Source organism: Pelodiscus sinensis, chromosome 3 (assembly GCF_052426305.1).
Source record: "Pelodiscus sinensis isolate ZL-2025 chromosome 3, ASM5242630v1, whole genome shotgun sequence".
Taxonomy (NCBI): Eukaryota; Metazoa; Chordata; order Testudines; family Trionychidae; genus Pelodiscus; species Pelodiscus sinensis.
Window position 1 is genome coordinate 3690096 of NC_143054.1, and position 14955 is coordinate 3705050.

The window sequence follows — 14955 nt, forward strand, 5'->3', positions numbered from 1 at the left end:
TGGTTGGGAGGAGTGAGGCTGGCCAGGGGAGATCAGGACGGGGGGGACCGGCCGGTGGGAAGCAGGGTTGGCCGTGAGGGGGTCGGGGGGAGCAGAGCTGGCCAAGGGAGATTGGGAGGAGGATGGGGGGAGAAGTGGCCGGCAGGAAGCAGGGCTGGTTGGGAGGAGCGGGGCTGGCCAGGGGAGATCAGGGGGGGGGGGACCGGCCGATGGGAAAAGGGCCTGGCTGGGAGGTGGATGGGGGGAGCGGGGCTGGCCGGTGGGGGGTGGAGGGATAGAATCGGCCAGCGGGTAGTGGGACTGACCCGGGCACATGCAGATCCTGGGGTGCCGCCCGTCCCACGCACCATCCCAGCAAAGCACGAGCGAGTCCGGCCCCAGGGATTCCCTCCCCCCCCAGCCCCGCCCCCCCCCCCCCCACGTAATTGCAAACTGCCTGTCTGGTAGACACACTCACGCAGTGCGACTGTGTCTACCAGCCAGTCAGTATGCAACGAGGTACTGATACTCCTGATAGCAATAAAACTAACCTCATTAGGAAATACCAGACATTTCTATGTCCGGTATTTTCTTAATTTGTTTCCCGGACAGAACCCTCAAATACCGGACTGTCCAGTTCAAAACCAGACACCTGGCAACCCCATCTGTCAGAGCCTGGTGCACAACAGACCAGTCCTAAGTGATTCCCTTCCCCCGGGAGTCCCCTAGACAAATGTTGCCCTGGCTCAGCATGGCCCTGCAGAGACAGAGGGCACCTTTAGGCCTTGTCTCCACTCTCCGGGGGGGATCCAGTGTCTGGAGATCGATCTTTCAGGGTTTGATTTAGTGGGTCTAGTAAAGACTCACTAAATCAAATGCTGAGGGCACACCCATTGACCTCGATGACGGGAGCATTTCTCCCATCCACCTCCTGCTGGGAAGCTGTCCCAGAAAATCAATGCAAAGTCCGTTGACTCCAGCTAGAGAATTCACAGAGCTGGAGTTGCGTCTCTTGCCTTGATTTTCTCCAGCTCTCTTCAGCCCACTGCAGAAACTACAGTGAGATGCAATCCCGGCAAAACCCAGTCCTGACGGACAGGACATCCCTTGTGGTCCAACAGAAGCGCCCTACCCTGTCGAATCATCCCAGATTAGGCATGAGCAGTATGCGAGGTATTAAAAATATTGTTCTTGGAAAGCCAGCGTTCTTCAGCCAAGGCCAAACACGCCTGCCCCGCAGGAATGCGTGCGAACGAAGGTCAGAGTTTGTTCCGTAAGCACCAGAGCCGAAACACGTGGGGAAGAGATCCTTCAACAGCTGACAACTCCTCATTCTGAAAAAGGACGCCACTGGAAAACACCAGATGGCTTGTTCCAAACTTCCTGAGCATTTTCTGCAGCAAGGTCATTGACGAGAAGAGTCCCTATTAAAGCGCTAAGACTACAAGTCCCAGAAAGCAACACTTAACGCTGAAAGAATTATAAATGGTTGGCCCTGGACTGGAATTAAGTATCTACTCAGCACTTTTCACCCCTCCGATGCAAATTTTCTGACAGAAGGTTTTCCCATCAGGAAATGCCAATTCACTGAAGTCAACATTTTTCAGGGGAATGGGTCAGTTTCATTTTGGAAAAAAAAAAAAGAAAGAAATGGAATGCTTTCAGTGCTGCTCCAAGCTGATCAGACTGGAATATTGCGCCTGTGTAGTATTTAGAACTGCATTTGAGTTCCTAAATGATAATACACATTTTTAAAAACAGCACGACCAAAACGCAGATGTTGGATTTTGATAGAACAGAGGGCGTCAGCTGGCCTGAAATGAATTCTTCCCCCCCCCGCCCCCAAAGACTTTTCTTTTGGGGGAAATTTTGAAATGTTTTGGTTCAGATCCAGTTTGAGTGTGAAGACAAATTTCAGAATGGCAGGCCTGTCTGCTTTCCAGCCTGCTCTGCTCAGGGTCATGGCCTCCACGTCACAGGCAGGGAAACTGAGGCAAAAACAGGCAGAGTGACTTGCTGAAGGATGTACCATGAATCAGTAGCAGAGCCAAACGATGCCCTGTTCTCCAGACTCTCAGTCCGATGTCCAACCCAGAGGGCCCTACACACCATTTTAAACCAACTTAGTCTGGACATTAGTGCAGCTACCACAAAGCTGTACCATTATTTCGAGCTTAGTCTTGTCTTCTGGGCCTGAGCAAAACTCCCTCTGGCTTCTGTCAGTGCTCTCAGGGTGTAAAGAATGCAGGTCTTAGCCTTTTTTAGAACTGCTGCGCTCCACCCCAGAGGTGACTGCATTTCAGCAGTGGCAAGCCATCACTGGGCAGCAGAGCAGAGATTTATGCTCCCCCACCACTGGCACACAGCTGCTAGGCTCCACCCCAGAGTCAGCCGTGTTTCAGTGGTGTGGGAGCATAAATCTTACCCGAGATGAACAAAAGAAACAAGATGACTGGGCCAGGAGAGGGGAACGAGTGCTGCTGGTGGGTTTGGCTCATAACATACAAAACACCCCAACGGCAGCATATTCAGCACAGAGCAAAGGGCATACTTTGCACAGGACTGCAGTGGCCTGTGGAACTCACTGACACTGGATAACACAGCAGCCAAAAGTGTAGCAGTATTTAAACAAGGGATCAAGCATTTATATGGCAGCCAGCACCACTAGAGTGAGGAAAAGAAGAATGCCAACACAGCCAAGAATTGGGAAGGGTGAGTTATAAACCTCCCTGCATCAGGGCATAAACCGGCCTCTCGTTACTGTGTCTTAGGAAGAAACTTAGTGCTCCCGGCTCCTTCCTCTGAACCAACCAGTGCCACACAGGGCACCAAACGGAGGATCTGGGGGTCGTTAGAGGAAGCAGGAAGACACACAGCACCCAGCTGCTCAGATTACTCCTGCGAACTGTCCCCGGCTGCAGGAGAGAGCTCCCAGCTGGCCGGCTGGTGGAAGACCAGGCAGCGGAGAGAGAAAGGGGTAGGTTTGTCAAACCTCTCTGGAGACACAGGCCCAAGGAGAGGAGAGGACTGCAGGATGAACGGGGCAGGAGGGAGCCAATAGCTAAACAGAACTCCTGGGCATTGGCACGGGAGGATTATGGATCCCAGCAGGCAATGCTCCATGGGGAGCCACGCCAGGCTCCAGACGACATTGCGCACCGACGTATCTGGGACGCCAGCTGCCACCAGCTCCGTTTAATGCGAATCACAGGCCCCGCCTTGCATGGCTGAGCACCCGGCTCTCTGGGAGCGGGCAGCCGCCAAGCCTGTGCAGAGCTGGCTGGAAGCCATGGCCGTGCGGGGGCCGGGCGCTGAAGCCCTGCTCTTGGAACGCCCAGGTTAGGGACCGGAAGGATGGAAACCACCCAAGGAAAGGCTGCCGAGGAGATGGGGGGCTCAGTGCACCCCAGCCTGGAGAGCCAGGCCCCAGTGGCTAAGGCAGAGTCTGGGATTGTGGGGTCCAGGTCCACTGTAGGGCAAGAGGGGCAGAGACCCGGGAGGAGCTCAGGCTGCTGAGCCCAGCTGGGGGTGGATAAGAGGTGTGAATTCTCCATCCCCACCTGTTCTGGCTCCCAACCGCAGAATTCAAGACAGCTGGCTGCCAGTGGGCAGGGCTAAGGGCACTGGCAGGGCCTGTGTGTGGAGGGGCTGAGGCTGGAAAGTGCAGTGGGGTGACTGTGGGGCACTGCCCCAACAGGGTGGCACTGGGCCAGCAGGGGGCGCTGCTGCCATGGTGCGCTGGGTGGTTGTTTCAGAGGCAGCTGCAGCTCTGGACTGAGGCCGGCCCCAGTGTGACCCTACCGTCCCTGTCTACACGAGGGTTTGGTGCTGGCTCACCTCCCTCCCTGGTCAGCAAGGCCAGGAGCCCCCCTGCTGACAGATCCCGCTCTGAGCGGGATTCCATGAAGGAGGCTGGAAACACCAGTGTCCTGTCTACACGGGGGCTGCTAACCTTGGAGGAGCTCAGCCGAAAGGGGGTTTTAACTGGGGGGCTTGGAAGGAAACAAGCCCATTGCGCGGTGGCAGCCGAGGCGGGTTTCTTCGAAGGGAGGATCCGGGCCAGACTTCTTGGAGCTGGGTGCAGAGACTGCCAGCCCGGCAGGGGGAGGCCAAAAGCTCCCGGCTCCCCTCCCGTTTCTGTGCGGTGTCAACCAGGAGTCGCACTGGCGCAAGATGCGAATCAGGGCGCCGAAAAGGTCCCTTCCTTGGCGCAAGGGGCGGTTCCCCGCGGTGCACCAGAGCCACTGCCCCCCAGAGCCTAAACCGGAGTGAGACCGGACTGGCACCTGATCGTGCTGCCTAACCGGAGTGAGACCGGACTGGCACCTGATCGTGCTGCCTAACCGGAGTGAGACCGGACTGGTGCCTGATTGTGCTGCCTAACCGGAGTGAGACCGGACTGGTGCCTGATTGTGATGCCTAACTGGAGTGAGACCGGACTGGTGCCTGATTGTGATGCCTAACCGGAGTGAGACCGGACTGGTGCCTGAGCGTGCTGCCTAACCGGAGTGAGACCGGACTGGTGCCTGATTGTGATGCCTAACCGGAGTGAGACCGGACTGGTGCCTGAGCGTGCTGCCTAACCGGAGTGAGACCTGACTGGTGCCTGAGCGTGCTGCCTAAACCGGAGTGAGACCGGACTGGTGCCTGAGCGTGCTGCCTAAACCGGAGTGAGACCGGACTGGTGCCTGATTGTGATGCCTAACCGGAGTGAGACCGGACTGGTGCCTGAGCGTGCTGCCTAAACCGGAGTGAGACCGGACTGGTGCCTGATTGTGATGCCTAACCGGAGTGAGACCGGACTGGTGCCTGAGCGTGCTGCCTAAACCGGAGTGAGACCGGACTGGTGCCTGAGCGTGCTGCCTAAACTGGAGTGAGACCGGATTGGTGCCTGATTGTGATGCCTAACCGGAGTGAGACCGGACTGGTGCCTGAGCGTGCTGCCTAACCGGAGTGAGATGGGACTGGTGCCTGATTGTGCTGCCTAAACCGGAGTGAGACCGGACTGGCGCCTGATCGTGCTGCCTAAACCGGAGTGAGACCGGACTGGCGCCCGATCGTGCTGCAGGGAGTTGCGTTCCCGTGGAAGACTCCGCAGCGCACCAACTTCCCGGGCTGAAAAGCGCAACGCGGCGGCGGTCGGGAGCGGCAGGTCTCAGGCTGGGAATCGCTTCGGCTTCCAGCCGACACCTCGTACAACACCCGGAGGGAGAAGCCCTCCGCAGCCCTAGCAACAGCGGCACAAGCCAAGCCCGGGGGCGGAGCCCCCCCCCCCCCGGGTGTCCTGCCTCGCTGAACGGAACCGCAACACGCCGCGCATTGCGCACCCCTGATTCGCAGCCGTGGGGCTGGCTGGGGTGCTGTGGCGGTGCCTGCGTGCTGGTGTGTTGTGTCTATGGCTGCGTGTGAGCAGCCGCAAGGCCTGGAGTTCCCCAGGGGCCCCCTAAGCCCCCGCACTTTCTGGGGGAGGGAGGACGAGGAGACCCAGCCCCCCCCCCCATGCCCACTGGGTGCCGAGCGCCTGCCAGGAGCTTCCCAAGTCTACCCCGGCCGCCCCCCCCCCCGCCATCCACAGCCACGAAACCCGCGTCGCCTTCCACGCAAAGCAGCAGCTCGACTCGACTCCACCGAGGCGGCATTTGCAAGTCGCTCCGCAGGGCGACCCAATCCGAAGGGGTCCGGTCCTGCCCGCCCCCCGCCCCCCAGCGCCAACCCACCCGGGCTTTTACACGGGCCGGGGGGGGGGCAGATATAACAGCCTCCTTTCTCCAGCCGAGAATTTCACCCCCCAAACTTTAACCCCTCCTGGAAGAGGCCCGGTCCGGAGGGGGCGAGTGGCTGTCAGGCAGCCCAGACTCCCCGGCGATGGGTGCACAGAGGGAGGGAGCGCGGCTCGGGATGGGGGGACTAGCTCTCCGGCAGCCCAGATGCCCCGGCGATAGTCTGCCGGCGGCGGGGGGGGGGGCGGCCTGGGAGGGGACGAGTGGCCTGCCAGCTGCACAGACGCCCCAGCGATGGGCGCACGGAGGGAGGGGGCGCGGTCCGGGAGGGGGGACTGGCTCTCCGGCAGCCCAGACGCTCCGGCGATGGGCTCCGGACGGGGCTGGAGCCCGGGAGCGGGGACTGGCTCTCCGGCAGCCCAGGCGCCCTGGCGATGGGCGCACAGGGATGGGGAACACCGCCCGGGATGGGGGGGGCTGGCTCTCCGGCAGCCCAGACGCCCCGGCGATGGGCGCACAGTGATCGGGAACACCGCCCGGGATGGGGGGGGCTGGCTCTCCGGCAGCCCAGACGCCCCGGCGATGGGTGCACAGGGATCGGGAACACCGCCCGGGATCGGGGGGACTGGCTCTCCGGCAGCCCAGGCGCCCCGGCGATGGGCGCACAGGGATCGGGAACACCGCCCGGGATGGGGGGGGACTGGCTCTCCGGCAGCCCAGACGCCCCGGCGATGGGCGCACAGGGATCGGGAACACCGCCCGGGATGGGGGGGGCTGGCTCTCCGGCAGCCCAGGCGCCCCGGCGATGGGCGCACAGGGATCGGGAACACCGCCCGGGATCGGGGGGACTGGCTCTCTGGCAGCCCAGACGCCCCGGCGATGGGCGCACAGGGATCGGGAACACCGCCCGGGATCGGGGGGACTGGCTCTCTGGCAGCCCAGACGCCCCGGCGATGGGCGCACAGGGATCGGGAACACCGCCCGGGATGGGGGGGGGGGGGCTGGCTCGCCGGCAGCCCAGACGCCCCGGCGATGGGCGCACAGGGATCGGGAACACCGCCCAGGATGGGGGGGACTGGCTCTCCGGCAGCCCAGACGCCCCGGCGATGGGCGCACAGGGATCGGGAACACCGCCCGGGATGGGGGGGACTGGCTCTCCGGCAGCCCAGACGCCCCGGCGATGGGCGCACAGGGATCGGGAACACCGCCCGGGATGGGGGGGGACTGGCTCTCCGGCAGCCCAGACGCCCCGGCGATGGGCGCACAGGGATCGGGAACACCGCCCGGGATGGGGGGGGCTGGCTCTCCGGCAGCCCAGACGCCCCGGCGATGGGCTCCGGACGCGGGGGGCGCGGCTCGCTTACCGATGGTGGTGATGACCGTGATGGCGAAGTAGAAGGAGCCGGCGAAGCGCCACTGCACGCCGGCCTTGTGGGGCTTCAGCTTGAGCACCACCCACTCCAGCTCCTGGTAGCCGGCGCGGCTCAGGTTGTACTTGCTGGCCAGCTCCAGCTGCCGCCGCTCCAGCCGCCGGCGCTCCGAGGTCTCCGCCTCCGACTCGAGCGCGTCGAAGACGGCGGCGCCCACCAGCAGGTAGGTGAAGGTGCAGAGGATGAGCGCCAAGGTGCGCACGTTCTGCCGCTTCATGGTCCGGCCGCGGGCGCCGGGGCGGGCGCGGGAGCCGGGGCTGGGGCGGGCGCGGGCGGCGGGCGGCGGGCCTGGGGCATGGCTGCCGCCCCGAGAGCGGCGCTGGGGCCCGGCAGAGCTCGCCGGCCGCCGAGTGCGCGGGGTGGGCGGGCGCCGCGGGGAGCTGTTCCTTCAGCACCACCCCCGGGAGCCGCTCCCCGCCCGCCCGCCGCCCATATAAGGGCAGGCCCGGCCGGGCCGCGCGGGGCGCGCACGGAGCTGGGAGACACACACACAGCCTGGAGACACACACACACAGCCTGGAGACACACACACAGTCTGGAGACACACACACACAGCCTGGAGACACACACACAGCCTGGAGACACACACACGGAGCAGGGACACACACACACACAGCCTGGAGACACACACACAGCCTGGAGACACACACACGGAGCAGGGACACACACACAGTCTGGAGACACACACACACAGCCTGGAGACACACACACAGTCTGGAGACACACACACACAGCCTGGAGACACACACACGGAGCAGGGAGACACACACACACAGCCTGGAGACACACACACACAGCCTGGAGACACACACACGGAGCAGGGACACACACACAGTCTGGAGACACACACACACAGCCTGGAGACACACACACAGTCTGGAGACACACACACGGAGCAGGGAGACACACACACAGCCTGGAGACACACACACAGCCTGGAAACACACACACACAGCCTGGAGACACACACACGGAGCAGGGAGACACACACACACAGCCTGGAGACACACACACAGTCTGGAGACACACACACACAGCCTGGAGACACACACACAGCCTGGAGACACACACACACAGCCTGGAGACACACACACAGTCTGGAGACACACACACACAGCCTGGAGACACACACACGGAGCAGGGAGACACACACACACAGCCTGGAGACACACACACAGCCTGGAGACACACACACGGAGCAGGGACACACACACAGTCTGGAGACACACACACACAGCCTGGAGACACACACACAGTCTGGAGACACACACACACAGCCTGGAGACACACACACGGAGCAGGGAGACACACACACACAGCCTGGAGACACACACACACAGCCTGGAGACACACACACGGAGCAGGGACACACACACAGTCTGGAGACACACACACACAGCCTGGAGACACACACACAGTCTGGAGACACACACACGGAGCAGGGAGACACACACACAGCCTGGAGACACACACACAGCCTGGAAACACACACACACAGCCTGGAGACACACACACGGAGCAGGGAGACACACACACACAGCCTGGAGACACACACACAGTCTGGAGACACACACACACAGCCTGGAGACACACACACAGCCTGGAGACACACACACACAGCCTGGAGACACACACACAGCCTGGAGACACACACACACAGCCTGGAGACACACACACGGAGCAGGGAGACACACACACACAGCCTGGAGACACACACACAGCCTGGAGACACACACACACAGCCTGGAGACACACACACGGAGCAGGGACACACACACACAGCCTGGAGACACACACAGGGAGCAGGGAGACACACACACAGCCTGGAGACACACACACACAGCCTGGAGACACACACACGGAGCAGGGAGACACACACACACAGCCTGGAGACACACACACAGCCTGGAGACACACACACAGCCTGGAGACACACACACACAGCCTGGAGACACACACACGGAGCAGGGAGACACACACACAGCCTGGAGACACACACACACAGCCTGGAGACACACACACAGCCTGGAGACACACACACGGAGCAGGGACACACACACACAGCCTGGAGACACACACACGGAGCAGGGAGACACACACACAGCCTGGAGACACACACGGAGCAGGGAGACACACACACACAGCCTGGAGACACACACACGGAGCAGGGAGACACACACACAGCCTGGAGACACACACACACAGCCTGGAGACACACACACAGCCTGGAGGCACACACATGGAGCAGGGACACACACACACAGCCTGGAGACACACACACGGAGCAGGGAGACACACACACACAGCCTGGAGACACACACACAGAGCAGGGACACACACACAGCCTGGAGACACACACACGGAGCAAGGAGACACACACACACAGCCTGGAGACACACACACACAACCTGGAGACACACACACAGCCTGGAGACACACACACGGAGCAGGGAGACACACACACACAGCCTGGAGACACACACACACAACCTGGAGACACACACACACACAGCCTGGAGACACACACAGAAAGCAGGGACACACACACAGCCTGGACACACACACACGGAGCAGGGAGACACACACACTCAGCCTGGAGACACACACACACAGCCTGGAGACACACACACACAGCCTGGAGACACACACACGGAGCAGGGAGACACACACACAGCCTGGAGACACACACACACAGCCTGGAGACACACACACAGCCTGGAGACACACACACGGAGCAGGGACACACACACACAGCCTGGAGACACACACACGGAGCAGGGAGACACACACACACAGCCTGGAGACACACACGGAGCAGGGAGACACACACACACAGCCTGGAGACACACACACGGAGCAGGGAGAGACACACACACAGCCTGGAGACACACACACACAGCCTGGAGACACACACATGGAGCAGGGACACACACACACAGCCTGGAGACACACACACACAGCCTGGAGACACACACACGGAGCAGGGAGACACACACACACAGCCTGGAGACACACACAGAAAGCAGGGACACACACACAGCCAGGAGACACACACACGGAGCAGGGAGACACACACACACACAGCCTGGAGACACACACAGAAAGCAGGGACACACACACAGCCTGGAGACACACACACAGAGCAGGGAGACACACACACACAGCCTGGAGACACACACACAGCCTGGAGACACACACAGAAAGCAGGGACACACACACAGCCTGGAGACACACACAGCCTGGAGACACACACAGAACAGGGACACACACACAGCCTGGAGACACACACATGGAGCAGGGAGATGCACACACATAGCAGGGAGACACACACACACAGCCTGGAGACACACAGTAAGCAGGGACACACACACACGGAGCAGGGACACACACACAAAGCCTGGAGACACACAGAGCAGGAGCACACACACACAGCCTGGAGACACACAGAGCAGGGACACACTCATAGCCTGGAGACACACAGAGCAGGGACACACACACAGCCTGGAGACACACAGAACAGGAACACACACATAGCCTGGAGACACACACACGGAGCAGGGAGACACACACATAGCCTGCAGACACACACAGAGCAGGGAGACACACATGCAGCAGGGAGACACACACACACACACACACACAGCTGGGAGGCACACAGAGAGCAGGGAGACACACTCGGAGCTGGCAGACACACTGATTGGGGAAACACAGACACACACACATCAGGGAGACACACATGGAGCACAATGACACACAGGGAGTGGGGCCACACACACTGAACAAGGAGACAGAGCAGGAGGCCAGACACACACAGTGGGGACATACATGCAGAATGGGGAGAGACACACAATGAGCAGGATACACATAGTGGGGACACACACGCAGAGCTGGGAGACACATGCAGTGGGAGGACGCACAAAGCAGAGGGACACACATACACACAGGGGAAATACACACGGAGCGGGGAGACACACACGGAGCAGGGAAATGTGCACAAAGTGGGGAGACACACATACACTGGGGACAAGAACACACATAGAGCAAGGAGACACACATACACACACACAGAGCCTGGAGAGACACACACAGGGAGAGATGCAAACTGAGTGTGGAGACACACTTACACTGGGGACAAGCACACACATAGAGCAGGGAGACACACATGCACACAGACTGAGTGCAGAGACACATACAGAGCAGGGAGAAGCACACAGTGGGGAGACACACACTGAGCAGGGACACACACATACAAAGGGAGACACACTGGAGGACACGCACACGCAGAACAGGGAGATCACACGGAGACAGAGCGGGGAGATACACCCATACAGAGCAGTGTCTGTGGAGACCAAACACAATGGGGAGATCACACACACACGAGGAGCTATGCTCAGGGAGCACAGGGAAATCACACGCACACAGGGAAGAAGAGAGCACACGTGCACATCTAGAGCAGAGACCCGGGAGATCCCTCTCTCTCCGTCTCTGTCTCTCTCATACACACACAAACACGCACACAGGAATAGGAGAAATCACACACACAGAGGGGAGATCACACTACGGCAACACACACAGGGAGAGGGCAGATCACACACAGACAAGGACACACACATGGGCGGGGGTCACACACACACACACACTCACACACACACACACACACACACACACACAAAGGGGATTGCCAAGGGAGACAGCTGGGGATCCAGCAGGTAACATGCCAGACTTCTCCCCCTCCACACCCGCAGCCTGGTTCCCTCTGGCCTGTGCTTGGTGTGCGTGTGTGTATGTAGCATGGCTGCCTCTAGTTACAGACTGTGTGTGTGTGTGTGTGTGTGTGTGTGTGTGTGTAGAAGGCCACCACTAGTTACAGACAGCTAGGGAGTCCCACTCCAACCTAGCTGGTCCCTGGCCTAGAGCGACGCGCCGACCCCAGAATCGGGGCCCTGCCCAGCCAGCACTTGCTTGTGGCGGGCGAGCAGGGAGCTAGCCAGAGAACGGGAGGGAGCAGGCGCTGCTCTGGGCACAGGCCAGCAGGGCTCCTGGCAGGAGGGCCTGGCTCTCATCACACTGGGCTCCAGGAAAGCGATTTGGTTCCTGGACCGAGGCTGGGCTGCCATAGCTCTCCCTCCCGCCAGTGTAAACCAGCGGCTGGCCGGGCTGGCACGTAGGGCTCTGGCTTGGCAGCCAGGAGATCTGGGTTGTTTCTGGCTCAGCCATAGACTGACCCACTCAGTTTCCCCTCTGTAAAATGGCCCCAACGGCAGCACAGTTGGCTTTGGCTCTCCATGTTCGCAGCCTCGCTGAGCCCCCTTTGGCAGTGGGTCAGTCTCCTAGCGCAGACCAGACCACAGACGGCCCTTTCCTCGGGACCCCCCTGCGGCATTCAGACGCATTCCATGCACAGCGTCAAGTGCGGTGTCCCCGGCACGGCAACGCCACGTCACGCCTGTTTACGCTGGAGACGGGCTCATCTCGCAAAGCCCCCAACCGAGCAGTAGCCGAGATCGCCCAGAGTGCAGGGACATTCGGATCTGACGTGTGGGCGCAGCACGGTGTTGCCTGACAACAAAACAGACTTTGTTGGGACGACACTAGCAGACACACTGCTGGTCCCCATCTGCTGTGAGCCGTATGGCTCTAGAGCCAGGCGGAAAAACAATCTCACGATCGTAGGAGGGCTGGCAGCGTTGCCTGTAATGAATTTTGCCCACTTCTCCCCATCTTGAGGCCTGGCATTGCTTATAATTTTGCCAAACAGCTGGGCTGAGATTTGCCAGGCTGGGTGTCTGCCTCGGGATGAATCCGCTGGGAGTTTTCCAGGCAAAACGCACCAGCTGCTTCTCAGAACAAGGGCACAACATGCTTTAAAAAAAAAAATTCTGGCCACCTTTTCTTTAAAATGCTGTAGCATTCTCCCTCCGCCTCAGGAGCCAGGACTTGCCCTTTGGCAAGGGGGTGGCCACCAAAATTAGGCCAAGTTGTGAGCCTTCGGAAAAATGGCAAGTTCCCATGTGCTCCGTAGAGACCTAGTAGAATGCTAAAATCTTGGAAGGAGCATGGCGGAAAGGGATCTCGGGGTCAGAGTGGACCACAAGTTGAATATGAGTCAACAGGGTGATGCTGTTGCAAAGAAAGCAAATATGATTCTAGGTTGTATCAACAGGTGTGTTGTAAGCAAAACTCGTGAAGTCATTCTGCCGCTCTGCTCTGCACTAGTTAGGCCTCAGCTGGAGTACTGTGTCCAGTTCTGGGCACCACATTTCAAGAAAGATGTGGAGAAATTGGAAAGGGTACAGAGAAGAGCGACAAGAATGATTAAAGGTCTAGAGAACATGACCTATGAAGCCAGGCTTCATGAACTGGGCTTGTTTAGTTTGGAAAAAAGAAGATTAAGGGGGGACATGATAGCGGTTTTCAAATATCTAAAAGGGTGTCACAAGGAGGAAGGAGAAAATTTGTTCCTCTTGGTTTCTGAGGACAGGACAAGGAGTAATGGGCTTAAAGTGCAGCAGGGGAGGTTTAGATTGGACATTAGGAAAAAATTCCTAACTGTCAGGGTGGTCAAATATTGGAATAAATTGCCAAGGGAGGTGGTGGAATCTCCCTCTCTGGAGATATTTAAGAACAGGTTAGATAGACATCTGTCAGGGATGGTGTAGACGGAGCTTGGTCCTGCCTTGAGGGCGGGGGGCTGGACTCGATGACCTCTCGAGGTCCCTTCCAGTCCTATGATTCTATGATTCTAAGGCTACGTCTACACAGTGGTGTTATTCCGAAATAACAGAGTCCGTGTCTACCTGGCCAGCAGTGATTTTGACATAATGCCAAACTAACGGCGCGCCGGAGGAGTTCTTACTCCACCTCCTGTCACCCTCCTTGTACGAGGAGTAAGGGAAGCCGGCAGAAGAGGGCTCTGCCGAAAGCCAAATTAAGCTATTTTGACATCAGCGACGCAATTGACGTAGCTCAAGCTGTGTCGCTTAGTTCGTCTTGAGCCCGGCTGGGTAGACATGCCCTGAGCATGCTCCGTCGACTCCCAGCCCTAGGGCAAGGGCCATCCTCACAGAGCGCCTGAGCACGGTCCAGCCTGGGACCCCTGTGGTCCCAAACCCCCACCTCTCCCGCAGGTGTCCAGGCAGGATAGAGGTGGAAGCTACCGACCTGAATGCAGAGAGACTAAGCTAGTCAGGGAAAGAATCTCTAGACTAGAATCACTTGGGAGCAGGGGACCTATGATCCGGGCAATGAGAAGGGGAAACCCAGGCAAACTGGACAAGAAACCGGAACCGGGAATGCCCATTAACTGCTCATCTAGGCGATGGCCTCATGGCATCGTAGTTCGGAATAAGAGGCCCGATTTTAGCGACGCAAATTGCGGATCTTGTTCCGATCTTATTGCTACCGAAACGCCCCTTACTCCTCATGGAACAGGCTTTGCAGGGACGTCGGAATAGCGGGCTTGCTGTGAAGACGCGGGGTTGCTATTTCGGGATCCTCCGCTCTCCGGGATCCTCTGGGATCTCCCGGAATAGCGCGGCAGTGTAGACACAGCCTAAGGGAGCATGTAATTAAACCCTGCAGCAGCCTGCACTCGCACAAGGAGGCTGCACTGACCTAGCAGAGCCAGCCTTAATTCTGCCCTCTGTCAGCTCAACGTTGGCACCCGTGTGGTCCTTGACTGGTGGGCTTTTACGGGGGTGCATAGTCTGCCAGGTTTCACACAGCTGTGATGTGCACCTGCCTCCACATCCTACAAAATAGCTGCTTGGTATTCTCTGCAGCCTCCCAGTCTTTGTTAAACCAGGAAGGCGTGTTAGGAACAGCCC

The 14955-nt window shown here is 59.3% G+C and overlaps 1 protein-coding gene across 1 annotated transcript in view; it reads right to left on the bottom strand.

The window, feature by feature from the left end:
- KCNK3 (potassium two pore domain channel subfamily K member 3) overlaps positions 1 to 7470 on the bottom strand; it is a 66923-nt gene extending 59453 nt beyond the window's left edge. Inside the window, exon 1 of the mRNA XM_075925962.2 lies at positions 7064 to 7470. Within this exon, the coding sequence (XP_075782077.1) occupies positions 7064 to 7346 (283 nt within the window). The 5' untranslated portion in view covers positions 7347 to 7470. The remainder of the gene's footprint in view (positions 1 to 7063) is intronic.
- Positions 7471 to 14955: the final 7485 nt, after the last annotated feature.